The following is a 27,586-nucleotide window of genomic DNA, read 5'->3' on the forward strand; positions in this document are numbered from 1 at the left end:
GGATGCAGTTTATTTTACTTTCTTGTTTGATTGCCCTGTAGTGTAGAACCTCCAGTACAATCTTAAATAGAAATGGTGAAAGTAGATATTCTTGTCTTATTCCTGATTTTAGAGGAAAACTTTCAGTCTTTCACCATTAAGTATGATGTTACTTATGTTTTTTTTTTAAATTCTATTTTAAGTTCTGGGGTACATGTGCAGAACGTGTAGGTTTGTTACGTAGGTATACACGTGCCATGGTGGTTTGCTGCACCTATCAACCCATCATCTACATTAGGTATTTCTCCTAATGCTATCCCTCCCCTAGCCCCCCACTCCCCAACAGGCCCCAGTGTGTGATGTTCCCCTGCCTGTGTCCATGTGTTCTCATTGTTCAACTCCCACTTATGAGTGAGAACATGTGGTGTTTGGTTTTCCGTTCCTGTATTAGTTTGGTGAGAATGATGGTTTCCAGCTTCATCCATGTCCCTGCAAAGGACATGAACTCATCCTTTTTTAATGGCTGTATAGTATTCCATGGTGTATATGTGCCACATTTTCTTTATCCAGTCTGTCATTGATGGGCATTTGGGTTGGTTCCAAGTTTTTGCTATTGTGAATAGTGCCACAATAAATATAAGTGTGCATGTGTCTTTATAGTAGAATGATTTATAATCCTTTGGGTATATACCCAGTAATGGGATTGCTGGGTCAAATGATATTTCTAGTTCTAGATCCTTGAGGAATCGCCACACTGCCTTCCACAATGGTTGAACTAATTTACACTCCCACCAACAGTGTAAAAGCATTCCTATTTCTCCACATCCTCTCCAGTATCTGTTGTTTCCTGACTTTTTAATGATCGCCATTCTAGCTGGCGTGAGATGGTATCTCATTGTGGTTTTGATTTGCATTTCTCTAATGACCAGTGATGATGAGATTTTTTTCATATGTTTGTTGGCTGCATACATGTCTTCTTTCGAGAAGTGTCTGTTCATATCCTTTGCCCACTTTTTGATGGGGTTGTTTTGTCTTGTAAATTTAAGTTCTTTGTAGATTCTGGATATTAGCCCTTTGTCAGATGGGTACATTGCAAAAATTTTCTCCCATTCTGTAGGTTGCCTGTTCACTCTGATGATAGTTTCTTTTGCTGTGCAGAAGCTCTTTAGTTTAACTAGATCCCATTTGTCAATTTTGGCTTTTTGTTGCCATTGCTTTTGGTGTTTTAGTCATGAAGTCTTTGCCCATGCCTATGTCTTTGAATGGTATTGGCTAGGTTTTCTTCTAGAGTTTTTATGGTTTTAGGTCTAACATTTAAGTCTTTAATCCATCTCGAGTTAATTTTTGTATAAGGTGTAAGGAAGGGGTCCATTTTCAGTTTTCTGCATATGGCTAGCCAGTTTTCCCAACACCATTTATTAAATAGGGAATCCTTTCCCCATTGCTGTTTTTGTCAGGTTTGTCAAAGATCAGATGGTTGTAGATGTGTGGTGTTATTTCTGAGGCCTCTGTTCTGTTCAGTTGGTCTATATATCTGTTTTGGTATTAGTACCAGGCTGCTTTGGTTACTGTAGCCTTGTAGTATAGTTTGAAGTCAGATAGTGTGATGCCTCCAGCTTTGTTCTTTTTGCTTAGGAATTGTCTTAGGTTTGCAGGCTCTTTTTTGGTTCCATATGAAATTCAAAGTAGTTTTTTTTTTTTTTTCCAATTCTGTGAAGAAAATCAGTGGTAGCTTGATGGGGATAGCGCTGAATCTATAAATTACTTTGGGCAGTATGGCTTTTTCATGATATTGATTCTTCCGATCCATGAGCGTGGAATGTTTTTTCATTTATTTGTGTCCTCTCATTTCCTTGAGCAGTGGTTTGTGGTTCTCCTTGAAGAGGTCCTTCGCATCCCTTGTAAGTTGGATTCCTAGGTATTTGATTCTCTTTGTAGCCATTGTGAATGGGAGTTCACTCATGATTTGGCTCTCTGTTTGTCTGTTATTGGTGTATAGGAATGCTTGGGTTTTTAATAGATGACTTTTATCAATTTGAGGAAGTTCCCCACTATTGCTTGTTTGCTGAGTGCTTTTTTCTTTTAAAATTACAATAGGTTATTGGTTTTTGCCAAATGTTTTTTCTGCATGTATCAAAATGATCATATGTCTATTTTACCATTTATTGTATTAATAATGTGTTGGATTATTGCATTAATATAGTATACTACATTTATTTTTATTTGTTGAACCTACCTTGTATTTCTGAGATCAGTTCCACTTGGTCTTAGTGTGTATCCTTTTTATATGCTGCTGAATTCAGTTGGCTAGTATTTTGTTGAGGACTTTTGCGTTTATACTCACAAGGGAAATTGGTCTATAAAAGTTGTGTGTGTGTGTGTGATGTCTTTGACTGGTTTTGGTATCACTGTAGTACTGGCCTCAGTCTAATCACTTTATTTTTGAAAGGTAGTTTTGCTGGATTTAGAATTCTTGGTTGTTAGGTTGTTTGTTTTTTCCTTTCAGAACTTTGAATATATTGGCCACATGTGGTGGCTCATGCCTGTAATCCCAGTACTTTGGGAGGCCAAGGCAGGCAGATCACTTGAGTCCAGGTGTTCGAGACCAGCCTGGGCAATATGGTGAGTCCTCATCTCTACAAAAATTAGCTGGACATGGTGGCATGTGCCTGTAGTCCCAGCTACTCAGGAGGCTGAGGTGGGAGGATCACTTGATCCCAGAGAGGTCAAGGCTGCAGTGAGCTGTGATTATGCTACTACACTCCAGCCTGGGTGACATAGTTGGACCCTGTCTCAAGAAAAAGAAAAAGAAAGAACTTTGAACATATCATCCAATTTCCTTCTGGCCTCCATGGTTTCTGTTGACAATTTAGTTGTTAATCTTTTGGAGGATATTGAGGATCCCTTGTATGTGATGAGTTGCTTCTCTCTCACTGCTTTCAAGATTCTCTTTGATTTTGGTTTTTGACAGTTTGAATAATATGTGTCTAGGTATGATCTTTTTGAGTTTATCCCACTCAGAGTTTTTTTGAGCTTCTTGGATGTGCAGACTAATGTTTTTCACTAAATGTAGAAATTTTTGGCCATTATTTCTTCAAGTATTATTTCTTCCCCCTTATGTTTCTTCTCTCCCTTGGGTTATGCATATGTTGATACATTGATGGCATCCCACAAATGTCTCTGAATCTATGTTTTTATTTATTTGTTTGTAACACGTGGAATTATTATAATGAGTATCAATAACATACAAAAATAAGAAATATTGATAATTTTGTATGCTATACAAAACTATTCATACATGATTAGAAGTCAATGCTTCCTCTAAAAACTGACATGGTAAAAGTAATTACTTGTTTCCTTAATTTGGGGGATGCTACCTAACATTAAAAAAATGAAATATCACACAGGCTTATTTTAAAAAAATAATTTTTACATGATTGTCCCATCCTAGAGGCAAGATCAGACTTAATTAACATCAGTAGAGATTCTTTAAACACATTACATTTTATAAAGCACCTTCTGGGTGACATTATTTGCTATTATACAAGACAGACGGGGAATAAACTAAATTCAAGTCTTAACAGAAGCACCAGCAATTAAAATTGTTTTCAAATAATTTACAAATACATGTACTGCATAAATTCATTTTTTGCACACAATACACAGCATTAGAATTATAAGAAAGACAAAGTGTATGGCAAAGTTAAATTAGAGGATAATTGCAGTTGTTTGTGAGTGTTCCTTCCCTCTATAATTTGCATATGGTCATATACGTGGGATTTCTTTCAGCAATCTCCTAAAAAATCAAGTTTACTTCTTTTTTTTTTTGTCCTTCCTTTTTCTTTTCTTTCTTTTCTTTTTTTTCCAAAAAGTTTTTTTAAATTATACTTTAAGTTCTAGGGTACGTGTGCACAGCATGTAGGTTTGTTACATAGGTATGCGTGAGCCATGTTGGTTTGCTGCACCCATTAACTCGTCATTTACATTAGGTATTTCTCCTAACGCTATCCCTCCCCCAACCCCTCACTCCACGACAGGCCCCGGTATGTGATGTTCCCTGCCCTGTGTCCAAGTGTTCTCATTGTTCAGTTCCCACCTATGAGTGAGAACATGTGGTGTTTGGTTTTCTGTCCTTGTGATAGTTTGCTGAGAATGATGGTTTTCAGCTTCATCCATGTCCCTGCAAAGGACATGAACTCATCCTTTTTTATGGTTGCATAGTATTCCATGGTATGTATGTGCCACATTTTCTTAATCCAGTCTATCATTAATGGAATTTGGCCTGGTTCCAAGTCTTTGCTATTGTGAATAGTGCCACAATAAACATATGTGTGCATATGTCTTTATAGTAGATTGATTTATAATCCTTTGGGTATATAACCAGTAATGGGATTGCTGGGTCAAATGGTATTTCTAGTGCTAGATCCTTGAGGAATCGCCACACTGTCTTCCACAATGGTTGAACTAATTTACACTCCCACCAACAGTGTAAAAGCATTCCTATTTCTCCACATCCTCTCCAGTATCTGTTGTTTCCTGACTTTTTAATGATCGCCATTCTAGCTGGCGTGAGATGGTATCTCATTGTGGTTTTGATTTGCATTTCTCTAATGACCAGTGATGATGAGATTTTTTTCATATGTTTGTTGGCTGCCTAAATGTCCTCTTTTGAGAAGTGTCTGTTCATATCCTTTGCCCCCTTTTTGATGGGGTTGTTTGTTTTTTTCTTGTAAATTTGTTTAAGTTCTTTGTAGATTCTGGATATTAGCCCTTTGTCAGATGGGTACATTGCAAAAATTTTCTCCCATTCTGTAGGTTGCCTGTTCACTCTGATGATAGTTTCTTTTGCTGTGCAGAAGCTCTTTAGTTTAATTAGATCCCATTTGTCAATTTTGGCTTTTGTTGCCATTGCTTTTGGTGTTTTAGTCATGAAGTCCTTGCACATGCCTATGTCCTGAATGGTATTGGCTAGGTTTTTTTCTAGGGTTTTTATGGTTTTAGGTCTGACATTTAAGTCTTTAATCCATCTTGAGTTAATTTTTGTATAAGGCATAAAGAAGGGATCCAGTTTCAGCTTTCTACAAATGGCTACCCAGTTTTCCCAGCACCATTTATTAAATAGGGAATCCTTTTCCCATTTCTTGTTTTTGTCAGGTTTGTCAAAGATCAGATGGTTGTAGATGTGTGGTGTTATTTCTGAGGCCTCTGTTCTGTTCCATTGGTCTGTATCTCTGTTTTGGCACCAGTACCATGCTGTTTTGGTTACTGTATGTACTATACTGTAGTATAGTTTGAAGTCAGATAGTGTGATGCTTCCAGCTTTGTTCTTTTTTGCTTAGGATTGTCTTGGCAATGTGGGCTCTTTTTTGGTTCCATATGAACTTTAAAGTAGTTTTTTCTAATTCTGTGAAGAAAGTCATTGGTAGCTTGATGGGGATGGCATTGAATGTATAAAATTACCTTGGGCAGTATGGCCATTTTCACGATATTGATTCTTCCTATCCATGAGCATGGAATGATCTTCCATTTGTTTGTGTCCTCCTTTATTTCGTTGAGCAGTGGTTTGTAGTTCTCCTTCGAGAGGTCCTTCACATCCCTTGTAAGTTGGATTCCTAGGTATTTTATTCTCTTTGAAGCAATTGTGAATGGGAGTTCAGTCATGATTTGGCTCTCTGTTTGTGTGTTATTGGTATATAAGAATGCTTGTGATTTTTGCACACTGATTTTGTATCCTGAGACTTTGCTGAAGTTGCTTATCAGCTTAAGGAGATTTTGGGCTGAGACTATGGGGTTTTCTAAATATACAATCATATCATCTGCATACAGGGACAATTTGACTTCCTCTTTTCCAAACTGAATACTCATTTCTTTCTCTTGCCTGATTACTCTGGCCAGAACTTCCAATACTATGTTGAATAGGAGTGGTGGCCTGTCTTGTGCAGGTTTTCAAAGGGAATGCTTCCAGTTTTTCTGCATTCAGTATGATATTGGCTGTGGGTTTGTCATAAATAGCTCTTATTATTTTGAGATATGTTCTATGAATACCTAGTTTACTGAGTGTTTTTAGCATGAAGGGCTGTTGCATTTTGTCAAAGACCTTTTCTGCATCTATTAAGATAATCATGTGGTTTTTGTCATTGGTTCTGTTTATGTGATAGATTACATTTATTGATTTGCATATGAACCAGGCTTGCATCCCTGGGATGAAGCCGACTTGATCATGGTGCATAAGCTTTTTGATGTGCTGCTGGATTCCATTTGCCAGTATTTTATTGAGGACTTTAGCATTGATATTCATCAGGGATATTGGTCTAAAATTCTCATTTTTTTGTTGTGTGTCTGCCAGGCTTTGGTATCAGGATTATGCTGGCCTCATAAAATGAGTTAGGGAGGATTCTCTCTTTTTCTGTTGAATGAAATAGTTTCAGAAGGAATGGTACCAGCTCCTCTTTGTACCTCTGGTAGAATTCAGCTGTGAATCCGTCTGGTCCTGGACATTTTTTGGTTGGTAGGCTATTTATTATTGCCTCAATTTCAGAGCCTATTATTGGTCTATTCAGAGATTCAACTTCTTCCTGGTTTAGTCTTGGGAGGGTGTACGTGTCCAGGAATTTATCAATTTCTTCTAGATTTTCTAGTTTATTTGCATAGAGGTGTTTATAGTGTTCTCTGATGGTAGTTTGTATTTCTGTGGGATTGGTGGTGATATCCCTTTTATCATTTTTTATTGTGTCTATTTGATTCTTCTCGCTTTTCTTCTTTATTAGTCTTGCTAGCAGTCTATCAATTTTGTTGATCTTTTCAAAAAACCAGCTCTTGGATTCATTTATTTTTTTGAAGGGTTTTTTGTGTCTCTCTCTCCTTCGGTTCTGCTCTGATCTTAGTTATTTCTTGCCTTCTGCTAGTTTTTGAATGTGTTTGCTCTTGCTTCTCTAGTTCTTTAAATTGTGATGTTAGGGTGTCAATTTTAGATCTCTCCTGCTTTCTCTTTTGGGCATTTAGTGCTATAAATTTCCCTCTACACACTGCTTTAAATGTGTCCCAGAGATTCTGGTATGTTGTGTCCTTATTCTCATTGGTTTCAAAGAACATCTTTATTTCTGCTTCATTTCGTTATTTACCCAGTAGTCATTCAGAAGTAAGTTGTTCAGTTTCTATGTACTTTTGTGGTTTTGAGTGAGTTTCTTAATCCTGACTTCTAATTTGATTGCTCTATGGTCTGAGAGACAGTTTGTTGTGATTTCTGTTTTTTACGTTGTCTGAGGAGTGCTTTACTTCCAACTATGTGCTCAATTTTGGAATAAGTGTGATGTGGTGCTGAGAAGAATGTATATTCTGTTGATTTGGGTTGGAAAGTTCTGTAGATGTCTATTAGGTCGGCTTGGTGCAGAGCTGATTTGAAGTCCTGGATATCCTTGTTAACCTTCTGTCTCGTTGATCTGTCTACTGATTGACAGTAGGGTGTTAAAGTCTCCCATTATTATTGTATGGGAGTCTAAGTCTCTTTGTAAGTCTCTAAGGACTTGCTTGATGAATCTGGGTGCTCCTGTATTGGGTGCATATATATTTAGGATAGTTAGCTCTTCTTGTTGAATTGATCCCTTTACCCTTATGTAATGGCCTTCTTTGTCTCTTTTGATCTTTTTTGGTTTAAAGTCTGTTTATCAGCGTCTAGGATTGCACCCCCTGCTTTTTTTTTTTTTTTTTTTTTTTTTCCCATTTGCTTGATAGATCTTCCTCCATCCCTTTTTTAGAGCCTATATGTGTCTCTGTGTGTGAGATGGGTCTCCTGAATACAGCACACTGATGGGTCTTCACTCTTTATCCAATGTGCCAGTCTGTATCTTTTAATTGGGGCATTTTAGCCCATTTACATTTAAGGTTAATATTGTTATGTATGAATTTGATCCTGTCATTATGATTGTAGCTGGTTATTTTGCCTGTTAGTTGATGCAGTTTCTTACTGGCATCGATGGTCTTTACAATTTGGCATGCTTTTGCAGTGGTTGGTACCAGTTGTTCCTTTCCGTGTTTAGTGCTTCACCTTCAGGAGCTCTTGTAGAGTAGGCCTGGTGGTGACAAAATCTCTCAGCATTTACTTGTCTGTAAAGGATTTTATTTCTCCTTCACTTATGAAACTTAGTTGGCTGGATGTGAAATTCTGGGTTGAAAATTCTTTTAAGAATGTTGAATATTGGACCCCATTCTCTTCTGGCTTTTAGAGTTTCTGCCGAGAGATCTGCTGTTAGTCTGATGGGCTTCCCTTTTTGGGTAATGTGACTTTTCTCTCTGGCTGCCCTTAACATTGTTTTCCTTCATTTCAACCTTGGTGAATCTGACAATTATGTGTCTTGAGATTGCTCTTCTCAAGGAGTATCTTTGTGGTATTCTCTGTATTTCCTGAATTTGAATGTTGGCCTGCCTTGCTAGGTTGGGGAAGTTCTCCTGGATAATATCCTGAAGAGTGTTTTCCAACTTGGTTCCATTCACCCTGTCACTTTCAGGTACACCAATCAATCGTAGGTTTGATCTTTTCACATAGTCCCATATTTCTTGGTGGCTTTGTTCGTTTCTTTTTACTCTTTTTTCTCTAAACTTCTCTTCTCGCTTTATTTCATTAATTTGATCTTCAATCACTGATATCCTTTCTTCCACTTGATAGAATTGGCTACTGAAGCTTGTGTATGCGTCACGTAGTTCTCGTGCCATGGATTTCAGCTCCATCAGGTCATTTAAGGTCTTCTCTACACTGTTTATTCTAGTTAGCCACTCGTCTAATCTTTTTTCAAGGTTTTTAGCTTCCTTGTGATGGGTTCAAACATCCTCCTTTAGCTCGGAGAAGTTTGTTATTACTGACCTTCTGAAGCATACTTCTGTCAACTTGTCAAAATCATTATTCATCCAGCTTTGTTCCATTACTGACAAGAAGCTGCGATCCTTTAGAAGAAAAGAGGTGCTCTGATTTTTAGAATTTTCAGCTTTTCTGCTCTGGTTTCTCCCCATCTTTGTGGTTTTAATCTACCTTTGGTCTTTGATGTTGGTGAGCTACAGATGGGATTTTGGTGTGGATATCTTTTTTGTTGATGTTGATGCTATTCTTTCTGTTTGTTAGTTCTCTTTCTAACAGTCAGGTCCCTTAGCTGCAGGTGTGTTGGAGTTTGCTGGAGGTCTACTCCAGACCCTGTTTGCCTGAGTATCACCAGCAGAGGCTGCAGAACAACAAAGATTACAGAACAGTAAATATTGCTGCCTGATCCTTCCTCTGGAAGCTTTGTTCCAGAGGGTCACCCACCTGTATCAGGTGTCAGTCAGCCCCTTACTGGGAGGTGTCTCCCGGTTAGGCTACACGGGGTCAGGGACCCACTTGAGGAGGCAGTCTGTCCATTCTCAGAGCTCAAATGCTATGCTGGGAGAACCACTCCTCTCTTCACAACTGTGAGACAGGGACGTTTAAGTCTGCAGAAGTTTCTGCTGCCTTTTGTTCAGCTATGCCCTGCCCCCAGAGGTGGAGTCTACAGAGGCAGCAGGCCTCTCCCCGTGCCAGGTTGCTGCCTTGCAGATCGATCATTGCTGTGCTAGCAGTGAGCAAGGCTCCATAGGCATAGGACCCACTGAGCCAGGCGGGGGATATAATCTCCTGGTGTGCCGTTTGCTAAGACCATTGGAAAAGCACAGTATTTAGGCAGGAGTGTCCTGTTTTTCCAGCTACAGTCTGTCACAGCTTCCCTTAGCTAGGAAAGGGAAATCCCTCGACCCCCGTGCTTGCCAGGTGAGGTGATGCCCTGCCCTGCTTCGGCTTACCCTCTGTGGGCTACACCCACTGTCCAACCGGTCCCAGTGAGATGAACCAGGTACCTCAGTTGGAAATGCAGAAATCACACGTCTTCTGCATTGATCACACTGGGGGCTGTAGACAAGAGCTGTTCCTATTTGGCTATCTTGGAATGGGATCCTATGTATTTTTTTTTCCTAGTACCAGCACTTTTATTTGTAGAGTTCTCAAATCAAAAGTAACAAATAATTATACATCAGGATTGTTAGGAATACCAATTATTTTACAACTGCCACTATATGTTTCTTCTTCTCTGACACAATTGGCACAGATCCAGGCTTGCTGTGTTTAATACGATTCACTTCCTTTCGTCGACGAGCTTCTTTCATGATGCGCTGTTCCTGAATCTGGCTGTAGATAGATTTTGGTAGATGTCGATGATGAGCTATACATTTTATATGAGGATAATGCTGAAATTTCTCCTTCAATTTCTGGTTATAATCTTTGGCTGCTTTTTCTCGTGATGTAAGCACACCCAATTTTTCAGAAGCATTAGCTTTCCACAGGCGAATGTTCATTTCATCAGAGCTACACATAATATACTTGCTGTCGGAAGTCCATTTTACACAGATAACATGCTGCATTCTCTTTGTGTGATATACCTCCCTGCTTCGACTTTTGTCTACAGGAAAGATTCGAATAAATTTATCGAAACTAGCAGACACAAACTCCTTCCCAGTGGGAGAGTAATCCACATCAAGCACTGCAGATACATGATCCATATGGACCATTACAGGAGTGTCCAGTGCACGCACATCAAAAGTATATAAGTTATAATCTTCATTTGCTGCTGTAAAAATGAAAGCTTCCATAGGGTTCCAACAGATTGTATTTGTTCTCATATCTAAGATAACCTTTTTCAAAGGAGTAGCTTGCCTCATATTGTACAGTACTATATTCCTGTCAGATGCACAACTTCCCAAGAGAAAAGTCTCAACTGGGTTAAATTTAACACTACTTATACTGTCAAATCCCCAGGTCATTGAACATATAGGATTAGTTCTTTGTTCATCCCAAATGTCTACTTGCCGTCCACATGTGGCAAAAACAGCTTCTTTCCAGTGATAATCAATCCCAGTATAGATTGTCTTTCCTAATATCGTATGTAATAGCTCTTCCTCCTCTCCATAGCCTGGCCCATCCATTTTCCACTGCTTCACAGTTTTGTCATCACCAACAGTGAAAAAAGAATTCCCACAAAAGCGAGTACATATTCCTCGTACAAAGCCTTCATGTGCTTGTATTGTACGGATACAATTCCGCTGAGTCAGGTTCCAAATTCTAACCTCTCCATCGCATGCCCCAGAAAGGACAGTAGCCAGGTTCTTTGGATGCTTTGCCAAGCAATTGACTCCATCACGGTGACCATCCAGAGACGCAAGGAATGGTTTTGCAAATACTCGTTCCAGTTTGGTAGCATTTAAAGCTCTTACATATTCTCGTGGGACCTCAAAAGGATGTAAAGTAGGATCGTAGTTTCTCGGAACTCTCTGTAAGTCCAACTTGGTTTCGCGGACATAATTGTCTGGATTCCGGCTCAGCATCTTCACCTTCATCTTGCTTGCTCCTACGGCCGGATTCCACGAGCTCTCCGGTATGAGTTCCCTGTATTTTTTTTTTTTAATTGTTTGCTTTTTGTCCCTCAAACTAGCTAATCTCAATTAATCAATCTTCAAGTTTACTATCTCTTCTGCCTGCTCAAAACTGCAGTTGAGCCACTCTAGTGAAGTTTTCATTTCAGTTATTATGCTTTTCAACTCCAGAATTGCTATTTAATTTTAAAAAATAGTTTATATATTACTAAGGTTTGAATGTGTCTCCCAAAAGTTTATGTGCTGGAAAGTTGTCATTGTAACAGTATTAAGAGGTAGGACCTTTAAGAGCTGATTAGGTCATAAGAGCTCTGCCCTCATGAGTATATTAATGCTATTATCATGGTTTATTTATTACAGCAGTGGGGCTCCTGATAAAAGGATGAGTTTGGCCTGATTTCCTTACTCTCTCTTGCGTGCTTGCTCACCATGTTATGCCTTCCACCGTGAGATGATCTTCACCAGGTGCTAGTGCCATGCTTTTCGACTTCCTAGTCTCTAGAACCATGAGCCAAATAAACTTCTGTTCTTTAGAAATTATTCAGCCTGTGGTATTCTGTTATAGTCGCAGAAAATAGACTAAAACATATATGTTTATTGATCATCTTTATTGGTGGAATATAGTTATACCTTTATACTTTCTTTTAGTTCTTTTCTTTTTTCTTCTTTTTTTTTTTTTTTGGGAGCGGGGATAGGTTCTTGCTCTGTCACCCAGGCTGGAGTGTAGCAGTGTGATCATAGCTCACTGAAACCTCAAACACCTGAGCTCAAGTAATCTTCCCACCTTAGTCTCCCAAGTAGCTTAGACCAGATGTGCATGCCACCATGCCTGGTTGATTCTTTACGTTACTATAGATAGGGTCTAGCTGTGTTGCCAAGGGTGGTCTTGAACTCCTGGGATCAAACAATTCTTCCTCCTCAGCCTCCCAGAGTGCTGGGTTTATAGGCATGAGCCACCGTGCCCAGCCTCTTTTAGTTCTTTAGACATAGTTTCCTTCAGCACTTTGAACATATTTAAAACAGTTCATTTAAAGTCTTTGTCTAGTAAGTTCAACATTTCGGTCTCCTTAGGGCAGTTTCTACTGATTGCTTCGTTTTCCTTCTATATGGACCATGCTTGCTTGTTTTCTTTCCCATATCTCATAATTTTTTTGTTGAAAATTGGACATTTTAAATGTGGCAACTCTGGAAATTAGATACTTTCCCCTCTGCAGTGTGTTTTGTTGCTGCTGGTTGTAGTAGTAGTAATTTGAACTACTTGCCTGAAGACTATGATCTATATTGTTTGTGACCATGGAAGTCTCTACTCGTTTATCTTGGTGGTCAGCTAATGATTGGAAAAGATTTCTTCCAATGCCTAGAAGCAATAAATCACCCATTCTGAGCCAAGGAACTCTACGTGCATGTTGGGGTACACTTGCAGCACTAAGCAAGGTAGTTGACAACTTACCTTAGCCTTCATTTCCTGCGTGTACAGAGCTTCAAGGTCAGCCAGAAATGAGAGTTTAGGAGCTTCTGAAGTCTTTCCTGTGCATGCATATAGCCCTATGTGTGTGTGTAGCCTCCTAGATTCCCAGGAATATGTTGGAGTTTTTCAAAGCCCCTACAGAGATCTCATTTTTCAGCTTTTTCTTTTAAACTTTTTGGTTAGTCTATTGTTGCTCCAAGTGTTATCAACTGCCTTGGGCAACTGTGAAGTTAAAACACCTGCTTGTAATTATTTCCAACAATTACAAATCCCTGGGAAGGAGGCATTTTTGTACTGGCAAGCCCTGAGTTAGGCCAAATACAGACTTGACTTATAAGTGGGTTATTCCAGGGAACCACTAGATGGTAAAATAATGACAGTTCTTGGGAATGAATATTTGAAAGAGCCCTAGCTCCATTTTCCTTTCCCTGGTAGCTGGTAAGCTGCACCACGATTGTGGGTTGTTACTTTTCACGATTATTTTTATTGTGGAGACAGAGAGTCAGAGATGGGACGAAGGCAAGTTAAAATGCAACAAAGCTTGTTGTTCCTACTGATATCCATTCATTCACACATGCTTTTTGGGTTACTGCAAGCCTTTAGTTAACATGTAGAGTTATGAAAAAGTTTATTCTGATTTTTTTTTTTTGCCATTTTTTCATTGCTTTTGTGGATGAGAAAAATTTTGGAGATTCTTAATCTGCCATTTTTGCTGATGGTATTCCACAGCTTAGCTTTTAAATATAATTTTTTAGTCTTCATCTTATTTGAAAATTTTGAGCCATTTGTCTTTTGACCAATCTTCCCTTCAAGAAATGACCTCCTTGCTGCCTTTATGGACACCCTTTCCGTTCTTCAGTCTTCAGTCCACTGAAGACTTCCTCTGATTATCCTTTAGAAATTAATGTTACTCAGAATTCTGTTCTTGGCTCTCTTGTTTCCATTCTACATATCCTTCCTGGATGATCTCACCTATATGCATGACTTCAGTTGCCTTTTCTATGAAGTAACTCTCTTTCTCTCTCTCTCTCTCTTTTTTTTTTTTTTTTTTTTTTTTTTGAGACCGGGTCTCACTGTGTCACTCAGGCTGGTGTCCAGTGGCATGATCACAGCTCACTACAGCCTCAACCTCCTGGGCTCAGGTGATCCTCCTATGTCAGCCTCCTGAGTAGCTGGGACTACAGGTGTGCCATCACGCCTAGCTAATTTTTGTACTTTTTGTAGAGATGGGGTCTTGCCATAGTGCCCTGACTGGTCTCACACTCTTGGGCTCAAGCAGTCCACCAGCCTTTGCCTCCCAAAGTGCTAGGATTACAGTCATGAGCCACTGTGCCCAGCCTCTGTGAAATAACTCTTAAATTAATAGTTTCTACCTAGATTTCTCCTTATTTCTGGTCCTAAATATCCATTACCTCTTACAATTCCATTTTGGCATAATTAAGACAAAGCAAACTTAGCACATCCCAAACTGAACTGGTTATTTTACTCCAGATCTGTTCTTCCTCCTGTCTTTACTGTCTCAGTAAATGGCTGCCATGTCTCTCCGTTTTCAATGTATTGACTTTTCTCATACCCTCATCACGTCATAACTGATTAGTTACCATGTTTTACCACTATACATCTTATATATCGCTAGAATTTGTCTACTTTCCTCATTCCTGATTTTGCTTTTTCTAGTTAAGGCCACAATTTCATCTTGCTTAAAACGATTGTAATGATTTCCTGTCTTCCCATCTCCTGGCTTGTCCTGCTGTCTGTACATTCTCTATACTGAAGGTAGAATGTGCTTTCCAAAAAGCACATTTTATTATGTCATTCTCTCACCTGATAAACAGTGACTAACAACATAAACACCATCTCTGCCTTCAGGGAGCTTTGAGTATAGTGAAGGACACAAACAAGGAGGTGACCAAGTACAATTCAGAGTATGGTGTAGTAAGTGTACATAGGAGAGGCTGAGACTCAACCAAGACTCAAGATTTTAAGAGAATTTCAGAGGAGATGATGTCTAAGCTGAGATTTGCAGGAAGAGTAGGAATTATGCAGATGAAGAGAGGAATGGGAAAGAGTGTTCCAGGCTGAGTACACATAAGAAGGCCTAGAGAAAGCACTGGATTCCAGGAAATGAAAGAAGTTCTGTATGTTGGCAAATTTTGTTAAGGAAGTAGTATGAGTTAAGCCTGAAGAATTAAGCTGAGACCGTATCACACAGGCTCCTGTGTGTCATGTTAAGGGATCTACTTTAATGTCAGTGCTTTTGGGAGCCACTGAAGTGGTTTTTCTTGGGAAGAAATGTGATCAGATTTGCGTGTTAGAAATAGTATTCTGGCTAGAGTATGGAGAAAGCTTTGGATAATATGGCTTAGATGGAGTCAGGGTGGCCAGTTAGGAAACTCTTGCAGTAATCCAGGCAAGAGATGATAGTGGTGTGGGCTAGGATATGATATTTGGAATAGAGAAAACTGATTGATTTGAGAAGTGTTTTGGAAATAGAATGGACTTGTCAGTATTGAATGTGGAAACTGAGGGAGAGGGAGAAGCTAAAGAAAATTGTTTGCATTATTTAGTTAATAAAGCTATCTATTTCAATAGTTATTTAGAGTATAAAGCTATTATGTTTTCAAGTATGTACATATATTACTGACACGAAAGTAGTGTTTCGTAGTTTTCTTTGAAAAATTATGCCTGATGTAAGTGTAAAGACTTAAGCTCCACTAAGTAGACTTTACTGTTCATTTGGCAAAAGCTATACAGCCTAATGACTGAGTCAACTTATTTATTTCTGTGAACCTTGCCTTGTATTTCCTATTGAGATTCAGTGATTAAACTCTGGTCAACTTTGTAGTCAACTTTTTCTTTTCTGTTGTAAGCATTAAAGCTACATAAAATCATTGCTATTAGTTTTCCCAGCTACACAAAGATGTTTCTACTCTGGACTTTTCACGATAAAGCAACCAGCTGAACATTTTTGCAATTTTCTGTTTGTAGTATAGTGGAATATCTGACTAAAGTCTTGCTGATTTTAGGTTCGGTTTGGCTTGGTCACTTTTTAAGAAGACAAATTTATATCTACATAACTTTTGTTATCTGGTTAAAAAGCGTGCTTTGAAACAACATTCTTTGACTTTGAAGGCCTGTGTAAAAGTATATACTTTTATCACTAATACATGAAAAGAGAATCATTTATAATTTTTGCAGAAGAGGTCTGGAAACTCATATTTTTAGACTTTCATGTTCTTCTGCGTGGACTTTTTGGAAATAATAAACTTATAACCTCTACTTCCCAAATTATTCTGATATTTGTTAAATGGATATGTGGTTGGATACAGTATTGTTCAACAAAAATAGCTTTCAGTTTAATTTTAATCAGAATCATCAATATATTTTTATTTTAGGAAATAAAGGAAAACAATATTATTTTTCAAATGTTACAGAAGACATTTTTAATCTTCATTTTTAAAAGGACATGATGATTTCCTTTTAGAAGAGAAAAATCCCTTGGCACCAAAAGAGAAATCCTCTCTCTTCTCAGTTGCCTTTAAAAATCTTGAACCTGTCAGTGAAATTGTATAATCTACTAATAACATGCCTAAGGCTTGTTGCCTTTTCTTGGGCAACAGAATCACCAATTGATGTGCTCTATCGATTTTAATCACACTGTTTTTATAGTTCCATTGCAAGGTTTCAAAAACTCACCAAATAAATAAATCTGTGGATACAGTTGCCTCCTTTCTCTGAAAACGTACTCATATGTATACTATTCCTTCTCAATCAGTTGTTAAGGTATAATATAGATGAGTAATTTTTATTTGATAGACTTTGGTCTTGGCTAAATTAGAATGTTCTCTTTGCTATTCAGAATTTACATATTTAAAATATACAGTTCTTATAAATGTGGTATCTGGGTGCCTTGTAGCATTCAGAATTTAGCTTGACAAGTTGCTCGTAGGCTATTTCATCAAGCCATTCCCTCTACAACTCAGCTGCAAACATCTAGAGCAAGTTCCCATAGGGTCGTATTTTAAGCTAGCTATGAGCTAATTATATGGCAGTTTTTATCTTAGAATCCATGTAGAACAATATTTGGAGCATTAGGTTGAGAGATTACGACTGCTAAAATAATTTTCTGATGCTATCATGCATTGGGTTTTGACAGAGTTGCACAACAGTAAAAAAAGCCTCCATTTATTAGGAGCTTAAAACATATCAGGACTTTACATATGTGATACCTTATCCCTAAAACAAATATGCCATTCAGATATATATACACACCATCTATATATGTTGCGTATGTGGAGACTGAGACCAGGTAGGTTACTAGGTAGGAATTTGAGCGTTGGTGTGACAGTAAAGCTTGGATTCTTTCTGCTTTAGCATGAGTACAAACATTTCGTTTTAAGTTTGTGTACATGAAAAATAGATGCAAAATTGTCTCAGAAGACTTCTGAGATTTTAATGTTCAATAACTGTTTAGAAACTTGGGGTCTTTAGACTCTCAAATGGTAGAACATTCATGTTCTGTTTCTTAAAATTGGTGTAGCTTTATTGGCAATAGTACTGAATTTGGAGTAGGGGCATTTGCATGTATATATGTATAAAATAAAGAACTTAATATTTCATTGTGGAAGTTATAGTGAGAAGCATTGTTTGGTATTTTTTGTAATTTTGGCACTCATTAGAAATAAGTCATTTATTCTGTCACATTGAAACATTGACTATAGTGAATTTGTCACTAAATTCTAATATGTTCATATGGCAGTAGATTTTGATTGATTGTACTGGCTGGAGCCTATTCTTGATACTTTTTAGCTTTACAGTTTATATTTTCAGCAGACATTGATGCCCTGTGCCCCCTCCATTGCAGAGTTTCAATTGCTTGCTGAAGAGTTAGTGCTGAATTTGGTGGTCACTCTCTATTCACTAAAACCTGTGGCTGATTAGGGTCAGTTCTGGCAGTGCCCACCTAAGACTATTCCATTACAGTAGTCTTTTCTTTTTGCAGCTCTTCAGAACAAAAGCCTCATGTCCCACTCCACCCCATCCATCTTTTGTGCCTGTTCTTCAGTGAAAAACACTCTTATTTAACCCGAATTTTTTCTGAAAGTGCTTCTTCCCATTTCTCATCCCAGGAGAGAGACCCAGCTTTGTCTCTCCTATTGTTCTCGCCTTCAAATGGAAACCACCTCCTTCCATTCATCTGGAACCACAGGCTCTGAGCCCTTGCATGTGCTGGTGTCTCTACTTGGAGAGCCTTTCCTTGACTTCTTCACAGGTGACTCCAACTCATTCCTTACAACTTAGTTTGAGTATTACCTGCCCCATGAAACTTCCCCTCAGCAAGTGAGTAATAATGATTTTTAAAGCAATAATATGTATCAGACAAAGTACCAGGAACTTTACAAGTGTTATCTAGTTAGTCCTCACAACAATTACATAGGATAGTTACTGCTGGCTGGGCGCGGTGACTCACACCTGTAATCCCAGTACTTTGGGAAGCCGAGGCAGGTGGATCACGAGGTCAGGAGATTGAGACCATCTTGGCTAACATGGTGAAACCCCCATCTCTACTAAAAATACAAAAAGATTAGTCGGGCGTGGTGGCAGGCGCCTGTAGTCCCAGCTACTCGGGAGGCTGAGGCAGGAGAATGGCGTGAATCTGGGAGGTGGAGCTTGCAGTAAGCCGAGATCCTGCCACTGCACTCCAGCCTGGGTGACAGATCAAGACTCTGTCTCAAAAAAAAAAAAAAAAAAAAAAAGAAAAAGAAAAAGAAAAAAAGAAAACAAGATAGTTGCTGCTGCTGCTTTGCATACGGGGGAACTGAGCTAATAAGAGATAGGAGTGGAATTCAAACCCTGGTATCTCATTCAAAAAATTTATGTGTCCCACTAGATCATGTTACTTCTCTGGCCACTCCATCTTTTGTATCACTTTTATACTTTGTTCATATTTGTTATCATTATCATAATCATTATGAGTGAAGCCTGTGCCTTCATAATCTCCTTATCTCTAATTCAGTCCTTAGTGTATCACAGGTATTAAAGTGTGTACTGGATATATACATAAACTATTAGATGGCTGGATTCTCATTTGGTCTGTTCTCCTGTGGGGCCTCTGATGCTCTTTGCTGGACTCCTAACTGCCCTCTAGATACTCTTACTGATCAGACTTATAGAAAACTTGCCACCGAGTGCCTTTTCTTACTGGGTAGTTCTGGTGCCAGATGCAGTCTTCCCTTATCTTTCTTGTTTTGCTGAATTTAACAGCCATGGCACATTTATTCCTCAGCTATGACATTCTAAATGCTTTTGTTCTGGCTATGAGCCTAGGATTTGTGTGCTGTGGATAAGTGGCTCATCACTGGGATCGAAGGAAACAGGCTCTCCCAGAAAACAAGTATTCTTACTTGAAATTATGTGGCTAGGGAGCCTGGAAAGTTATTTTATGTCTCACATGAATCTTTTTGGTCTTAGCTATTACTTACACGTTTTGTTATGAAAGAAAAACAAACCAGTTATTGTTACTCTGTCTGCAAAAAGATTGATCTTTTGTTGAATATGAAGATATTAATAATAAGGTTTATTATGACCAATGCCTATAGTTGTTGGGGAGTAGGTAAGGCTAGCAGAAGCCCTTTGGGTTTGACAATATTGCCCATCACCAAAATAAATACTTACGTGTTTATATCCTTTTAGACTCCTGAAAACCAAAAATGTTGACTAGAACATAAGATGGGGGTGCAGTTATAGCATCTTGTCTGATAGGGAGCCTTTCAGAATCAGGTAGAAATTTAGCCTGATTGGAGTCAGGCTGGGTGTAGGGGTTTTGACATTTTGCTCCAAAAGGAGAGCTACAGGATGGAGTGAGGGCTTCATTATGGTGGAGGTGCAGTTTTTGGCCTTGGAGACTTCACAGATACATTCTGACTTCGTTTACATGTCAGGCCATTGGCTGCCTTACACTGGGTACCTGCCTTGTATGTTATATTTGTAAGCTCCAAAACACTGTTTCCATCAATCAGTTAATGACTTTCAACCAATATTCCTTACTTAATGGAGGCCTTTTGTTGGACATAAATGGCAACGTAAATAGGACATGGTTCCTGCCCTGGAGGGGCTCACAGTTCAGTGTAGTTTTTGTTGTTGTTTCTGTTTTATTAAATTAATATTATTTCTGCTAAAACTTGAAGACAGGGATTTTGGAATCTGTTGTTGGTATTTTGTTGTAGACTGTTTGGAGTTGTCAAGTTTGCAGTGGTCTGGCTATAAGGGGAAAGTTGCCTGAATCCTTCAATTGTGCTTTCATCCCTTGAACATGATCTTGAGGATCAGAGTGCCTTTCCTCATGTGGAATGAAACATCCAAGTCAGAGTGTTACATTACCCATTTCCTCAGCTAACTACGTAGTTTTCCTGGAAAGTTGCTGGTTTTGGACAGCTCCTCTCTCTCAGTACTCTTGAGAATGTTTGACGTAGAGGACAGGTACTCTTGACTGTGGAATTTTACATTAATATATTTATTAGTGAAAAAGTTTTAATTGGTGCATGATAGTCAAAGCTAGCAGACTTCCCAGATTTACTGTTGAATTCCTGATCTTATTGATCTTTTGCTTATTGGATTAAGATTCCTGAGTATGAGGAGACTATTTTCTTTTCAGCTTCCTGGATGGAGCACAGCAGAGCCTTCCTGTTTGGATCCTTAGAACAGTTTTACTTCTTCAAGAATCTATTGGCAACACTGAATTTTTTTGTCTGCCTTAGCTACATGTGGGCCCACTTGCTCGCTCTTAGACCTGTTCTCTGATTTCATGAAGAGGAAGGAGGGATTATTTCCTTTTTCTTATAATATTTTTTCTTCTGTTTTTTTATCTTTTTCTTTTCTAGGCAGGGCCACTACTTCTTAGCACATCCAACCTTCTGGCTCATCTCCCCCGCGCCCGGCATCTTACTATGCCCCTCCCCACCCCAGGATAAATTCCAATAATGCTGATCTGTTACAGGTGGAGTTCATGTTGACTGAGGTGAATTTTAGGGCTGTAACTGGTTTGGTCTGATCTGGATCCCCATTATAATATTGAAATCTCCACAGTGGAGGTGAGGAACAATGCCACTTCCATTCCTTTAAATGTCTGCTACATCTCAGATGATCGTTGGGAGTGATTAATCTTCATATAATTTTAGGGGTAGGTAGACCTCAATACGTCCTAGTCTGTGCTTAAATTCCCCCATTGCTTCCCTTCTTCCAACTGACACTGCAGCCTCTACTCAAACACTTGTAGTCGCTGAGATAGTCTTTCCTTTTATCTTTGACAGCTATAAATGTCAGGAAGCCCTTTATATTAGATGGAAATTGGCACCCACTCTCTCTTCAAATCACACAGAAGTCTAATCCTGTATGCCTTATCTTCTTCAGAAATGTGAAGAGAGCTCTCACATTCCCCTTGAGATATCTCTTCTCCATGTGATCCCCTCATTTCTTTGACAACTTTTCCTATATTCCTTCCTGTTTTTCTAACTAAGTGATTTATGATTCTGGCTCTTTTCCACAAAATCACCACCCAAAAATTTTCAGAGTGCCTATCATGTTCAAGGAAGGGCCTGTGTTGGAGAAAGGTCCTTGGCTTCCGGTTGCTTAGTTTTATATTTGTTATTTTTTTTGAGACAGAGTCTCGCTCTGTTACCCAGGCTAGAATGCAGTGGTGTGATCTCAGCTCACTGCAACCTCTGCCTCCTGGGTTCAAGCGATTTTCCCACCTCAGCCTCCTGAGTAGCTGGGACTACAGGAGCACACTACCACGACTGGCTAATTTTTGTATTTTTTGTAGAGATGGGGTTTCACCATGTTGGCCAGGTTGGTCTCGAACTCCTGACTGCAAGTGATCGGCCTGCCTCTTGCCTCCCAAAGTGTTGGGATTATAGGTGTGAACCACTGTGCCCGGCCAGCTTCTGGTTGCTTATAATGGAGAGGGAGAAAAGACTGATATCAACAGGGAAGAATCGGGGAGAGGGTTTCCTGGTTTATCCACTGTCTCTGAACTGCAATTTCTGTTTTCACCCTTTTTTTTTTTTTTGAGACAGAGTCTAGCTCCATTGCCAGACGGGAGTGCAGTGGCACGATCTTGGCTCACTGCAATCTCTACCTTCTGGGTTCAAACAATTCTCCTGCCTCAGCCTCCCTAGTAGCTGGGATTACAGGTGCATGCCACCACACCTGGCTAATTTTTGTATTTTTAGTAGAGATGGGTTTTCACCATGTTGGTCAGGATGGTCTCGATCTCCTGACCTCGTGATCCACCCGCATCAGCCGTCCAAAGTGCTGGGATTGTAGGCGTGAGCCACCGCCTGACCTATGTTCTCGCTTTTAACTGTCAGTATAGGGGCCACATTTAAGACTGTCCTTCCGTATTACAGCTTAATCAGTGAGGAACATCATGCAAATCAAAATCGAAAGGAAAAATTAAAGCAAACACCAGTCAAACATTTGTTAAAATTCTGAAATAATGTAAATTTTAAATATACTGTAAATCCTTTTATAAGACAATACAGACTCATTTTCCTAATCATGCCCTTAATGAAAATAATAAGCAAGTGCCAGTCTTCCTTAAAATATGGCAATATGAACTAGAAAACTCATTGGGCCCTTCTTTAGGCTTTGTAAACATGTTACAAAAGCAGTCAGTCATTTGGCTTGGTCTGCAGAATGTCAGACAATCCATAAGTTTTTTTTTTTTCCCTTTACTTGAATAAAACATATTTTTGACTGAATTGACTATTTAGGTTTCTTGTAGACACAGTCTTAGTAAAGAAAACTTTAAAAATTGCTTTTGGAGAAGAAAATTGTAGCTAGTTATATCTTATAAAACCATTCTTGTGTTCATTTTCTTGAGGAAATTGCTATAAGTGTATCTTCTAGGGCCAATATGTAAGAGACCTTTTTATGATTAAATAAAAGCTCAGAGATTTTTGGTATCAGAGTTGTTTTATTGACTTGCCTTGGTTCTAAAAATAAAATGAAAACCTTTAGCCAAAGGAAGGCTCATGTGTTAGTTAAATACTGACATGATTTGAACTTATTTTATTTACTTATATTATGTCCGATTCCTATGTATGTCCAATCTTTGGAGACACAAAGAACCATTATTGTGTTAGAAGATTCTTTGGTTTTGTAATACATATTTTTATATCTAAAGTTCTGTTTAAAGATAATTACATGGTCTATAGAAAAAGAGCTATTAATCTTTGTGTTTACATAAGTTTGCAATACTTGATTAATTTTAAGCCTCTAAAATATGAGTGACATCATTTGTCCTGTGAGATAGTAGATTTGTTTTAGTAACAAATCTTTCAGATCAATTCGTAAATGAGAAAGAAATAAATGTGAGTAAACATTTGTTCTATCTTGGTTTTTGTTTAAGCTAAAATAATTAGAATTCAGCCGGGCAAAAAGAAGTTAAATTTGAAATCTAATTCTTGTGAAGAAATTTTGCATGCAGCTATTCAACCTATTGTTTTAGAATTGCTGTGGTGAGAAAGTAGAACATTACTTTGGCAAATGTAGGGCTTGGTAGACTGGAGAGCAAAAATGAAACTTTTCAGTGAGTAATAGAAAAAAATCCTGTGCTTTATGACTATTGCTACCAAGTACTTCTAAGGCAACTGATAAATCAGAAGGCTGGAGCGAAAAGTACTCAGAAGTCTATGACAATGTCAGTGATGCAATAATGACTTATTGAAAAATTGATGAAAATTAAAGGAAATGCTTTCTGAACAAAGCTAAGAAAAGAATAGCTGTTTTTAGATCTCCCAAAATCTATCTTAAAATGAAAATTTTAATATTTAAAGATTCTGTTGAAAATTCGTGAAGATATATATATATTTGTAAACCTTGAAGGATATGGTAAGTATGCTTTTAGGAGTACAGTTTATCATGAAGCAACTCAACTGCAGTTAAATAAAATTGTACGTTACAAATGCTTCTTACAGTTTCTTATAAAAAGTACCATAAAGTCAGTATTCTTAATGTATGCAAAAAATGATGTTTTACACATCTGACATGGGACTTCTCTACACCTGCAGAGAGAAAGCACTATTTTTCCCAAACAGAAAGCCTATTATTTGCAGATCTACTCCACTGCTCTGAGTCATTGATGGTTATAGGTTTTATACTTAACCTGAAATGCAAAACATTTTCTTCTAGGTCTGAAGTTAAATCATTTTGCAAAGTGATACGGGTACATTCTGAATTTTCTTTGTCTTGCTACATATTCTTGGAAAACCAGGTTAAGTGTTTATAAGAGGGGTGTGTGTGTGTGTGTGTGTGTGTGTGTGTGTGTGTGTGTGTGTTTTGAGTGGCATCAGTTGCATTCTTTTCTTCCTCTGCCTGTCTGGAGGGCACTTTTAATGTACCTGTCCCCATACTCTCCATTATAAGTTTTAATCACAATAGAAATTTTTTTTCCACAACTTTGATGAAAGGTCATATTTATTGGGCTGACTTATCTATTATTAAATTCTATTTAATAATCTTATAATACACTGTACACATTACCTGGGGTAAATGTAAGTACAGCATTTAGGATTTTAAAATCTATTCACAAATGAGATTGACCTCTAAATCCCCCTTTTGGGGAACACTTACCATGGTCAGATTTTGGTTATTCTAAGTGAATAAAATGAACTGGGTGGCTTTGTATGCTCTGAAACCATTTATATGAGAATCGTCTGTTCAATAAAAGTAGGAGAGGACTCTGCTATGAAACTTCCTGAGTGAAATGATAAGTGGCATGAAGAAAAGTAAAGCAAGGTAAGGGGCGGAGAGCATGGGCTTGTTGTTTTAGATGATGTGGTTAGGAAAGCCTTTCAACTGAGCAGAAGGCACAGTGAAGCACGGGAGCAAACTGTGTGAATGTTTGAGGGAAAAGCATCCCAGGCAGAGGAAGCAGAAGGACAAAGCCTTGAAAAGGGAGTATACTTGGCATATTAGGGGAGCAGCAAGAGGCTACTGTATCTGAGAGAGAGGAGATATGAAAACTGAGAGGTAGTGAAGAGTCCATTTATTTGGGACCTTATAGACAAAATTCAAGAAAATTTCTTTGTCATTTCTGTTTCTTAATCTTGCTCTTTAATTATGTTTTTCTATCTTTTAGATTTGACTGCACACTTAGTATATTTTTATCCTTTCTCCTCTGATTTTAATAAAGGTTTAAGAGTATAAATTTTCTTGTAAGTGCAGCTTTGCCTGCATTCTATTAAGCTTAATGGCCATAAGTCACATGGCTACCCCAATCTGAAAGAGAAGCCCGGAAATGTAGGATGTTAATGAGCATATTGCTGCCCCAAAGAAAATCAGAATTTTGTTTGTAAGAAAGAATGGGAGGACAACTTTTAGGTAAACTACTAGCAGTATCTTTTATAAAATCCTATGGGCCTGGCAGATTTTCCTGCCAATCACAATAGATAAGGATTGGATAAAAGTCAGCACAGCTTTCTGATTAGAAAACCAACTATTTCTTTAATGAAATAAATATATTTAATTTCCTATTCTAGTCAAGTTTATTCCAGTTCAAAGGATAACGGTATATTGCATATATCCCCAGCTTTATCAATCTATGACTACAAAATCTACTTTTAAAGACTATTTGAAATGGTATAGCATAAAACTGTAATAATGTGCTCCCAATTACTTCTGGAAGTTTCTCAAGGTACTCCTTTATATGTACCGCAGAGTGTATTTTTCTTCCTCCTCAAATGAGATCTTTCCAACTTGCCACTATGCAGCTGCCAATGGTCCTAGTTAAGTAAAATGCTGCCATACTTATTTTAGGCTCAGGGAAAAGTAGCACCCACTCATTTTTATTTTTGCTCAATATAAAAATGAGGATACTTATGAGGATACTTAAACTTTTAGAATTAGCTAGTTTTATAAAAAGTGAATTATTCACTCCTTTGTAAAGTATGTAATAGGAATTTGCTCTAATAATAAATAGATTAAGGTTTAAAATTTGAAACCATAGTAATGTATGTTTAACACCAATATATTAAACCTTTTAAAAAACCAAAACCGACATTAAGAAATACATTTCATACTGTGATCAAGTACACACGCACACACACACTCTATACATACATATCTGTCTAATTAAAAGTTTCACAGAAATTTCCAAGGAGGTATGCTAAATATTCTATTATCTATTTGATTCTACTTTATTTTTAAAAAGTGATATCAACCCACAGAATGGATTTCATAACCCACTACTGCAGTTTGATGAGATACTGTTTTAGACCATGCTTTTCAGCAGTTTTGTGGTCCTATTTTGTCCTTTTCATGTCTATACAGGATGCTTCTAGTGCTAGTTGCTAGCTTTTCTCTGATTTCCAGGATGGTAATAGGATAAGAATTTATCTAAATGGTGATTTCTTTTCTTTCTGCAGCTCTCACGTGTGAATATGTGTCTAGTGCATCCTTAACTTAAGGACTTCACCAGTTCGAAGTTACAGTTTTCACCATCAACTACCTTATCCTTTCTGTTCTGGTTTTCTTCCTCAAACAGTGGAAGGATTTTTAAAGTTGCTTTTGTTGCAGCGTTAAACAAATGGCTGATAGTGACTTATATAAAAAATCCATAGAATGCCCTTACTGTTCATCTGCTTCTCAGAAAGATGTACTTTGTGTGTGTTCCAGCAAAACAAGGGTTCCTCCAGTTTTAGTGGTGGAAATGTCACAGACGTCAAGCATTGGTAGTGCAGAGTCTTTAATTTCACTGGAGAGAAAAAAAGAAAAAAGTATCAACAGAGACATAACCTCTGGAAAAGATTTGGTAAATATCAAAGATTCCACATCTAAGCACAAGTTGATATCCTGTTCCCTGATGGCACTCCTAGCTTCATCCATATCCCATGAGTTCTTGTTAGTTAATTCATTGCCTTCATTACTATTAAACATTTCTTTCTCACAGAAGAGGTGAGTAAATTTGGTTAGTAACTTGTTATATTATGTTTCCAACCACTGCCCAAATTAATTATTTCTCAGGACACGAGGTAATTAAACATGTTATCCCCACTTCTTTTTTTAATGGTTTATGCAGAAATGAATTGGTTTTCAAGTTGAATTAAATCTGAATTTTTGAGTATTTTCTTCAGCTGATGAAGAATGAGATTTATGGTTGTGGTTAAGTAAAGGGTAGTTATGGCTTTGTTATTTAAGTCGTGGTTGTCTCGGTGGAATATGAACTATACTTAACAAAATCAGTTTGCATTAGTTACAAATAATCTGTGGCTACCCAGTTGTACTGATTTCGATGTATTCATCTTTTTAAAAAAAATTTTTTGGGATAGACTTTTGCTCTTGTTGCCCAGGCTGGAATGCAATGGCATGATCTCAGCTCACCACAACTTCTGCCTCCTGGGTTCAAGTGATTCTCCTACCTCAGCCTCCTGAGTAGCTGGGATTACAGGCATGTGCCACCATGCCCAGCTAATTTTTTGTATTTTTAGTAGAGAGGGGGGTTTCTCCATGTTGGTCAGGCTGGTCTCGAACTCCCGACCTCATGTGATCCACCCACCTCGGCCTCCCAAAGTGCTGGGATTACAGGCATGAGCCACTGTGCCTGGCCATACTCATCTTTATATAGAATAGGCAGTGTGTAAGATTGTGGTTGATACAGCACAACTTTGGAGACAGAGAGCAATAAGCCTAAGAAAAGTCAGGTTCCCATTCCTC

The 27,586-nt window shown here is 38.1% G+C and overlaps 3 protein-coding genes across 11 annotated transcripts in view; 1 reads left to right on the forward strand and 2 right to left on the reverse strand.

Moving 5' to 3' along the window:
* The window catches only part of RPL27A (ribosomal protein L27a), a 1,008,958-nt gene that overhangs the window by 190,357 nt on the left and 791,015 nt on the right, over window positions 1-27,586 (reverse strand). The gene's annotated exons all lie outside the window — the stretch shown is intronic.
* Window positions 1-27,586, forward strand: part of STK33 (serine/threonine kinase 33) — a 218,110-nt gene that overhangs the window by 97,850 nt on the left and 92,674 nt on the right. For all 4 annotated transcript variants that reach the window (XM_050756205.1, XM_050756204.1, XM_050756206.1 and 1 more), the window contains exon 3: window positions 26,299-26,684. In XM_050756205.1, coding sequence (XP_050612162.1) covers window positions 26,460-26,684 — 225 coding nt within the window. In that variant the 5' untranslated portion in view covers window positions 26,299-26,459. The remainder of the gene's footprint in view (window positions 1-26,298; window positions 26,685-27,586) is intronic.
* LOC126935210 (DDB1- and CUL4-associated factor 13-like) lies at window positions 9,955-11,421 on the reverse strand. Its single transcript, XM_050756412.1, has one exon. It carries the CDS (start codon window positions 11,365-11,367, stop codon window positions 10,030-10,032), a length of 1,338 nt encoding a protein of 445 aa, XP_050612369.1. The 5' UTR covers window positions 11,368-11,421; the 3' UTR covers window positions 9,955-10,029.

This window comes from Macaca thibetana, chromosome 14 (genome assembly GCF_024542745.1).
Source record: "Macaca thibetana thibetana isolate TM-01 chromosome 14, ASM2454274v1, whole genome shotgun sequence".
NCBI classification, from domain to species: Eukaryota; Metazoa; Chordata; class Mammalia; order Primates; family Cercopithecidae; genus Macaca; species Macaca thibetana.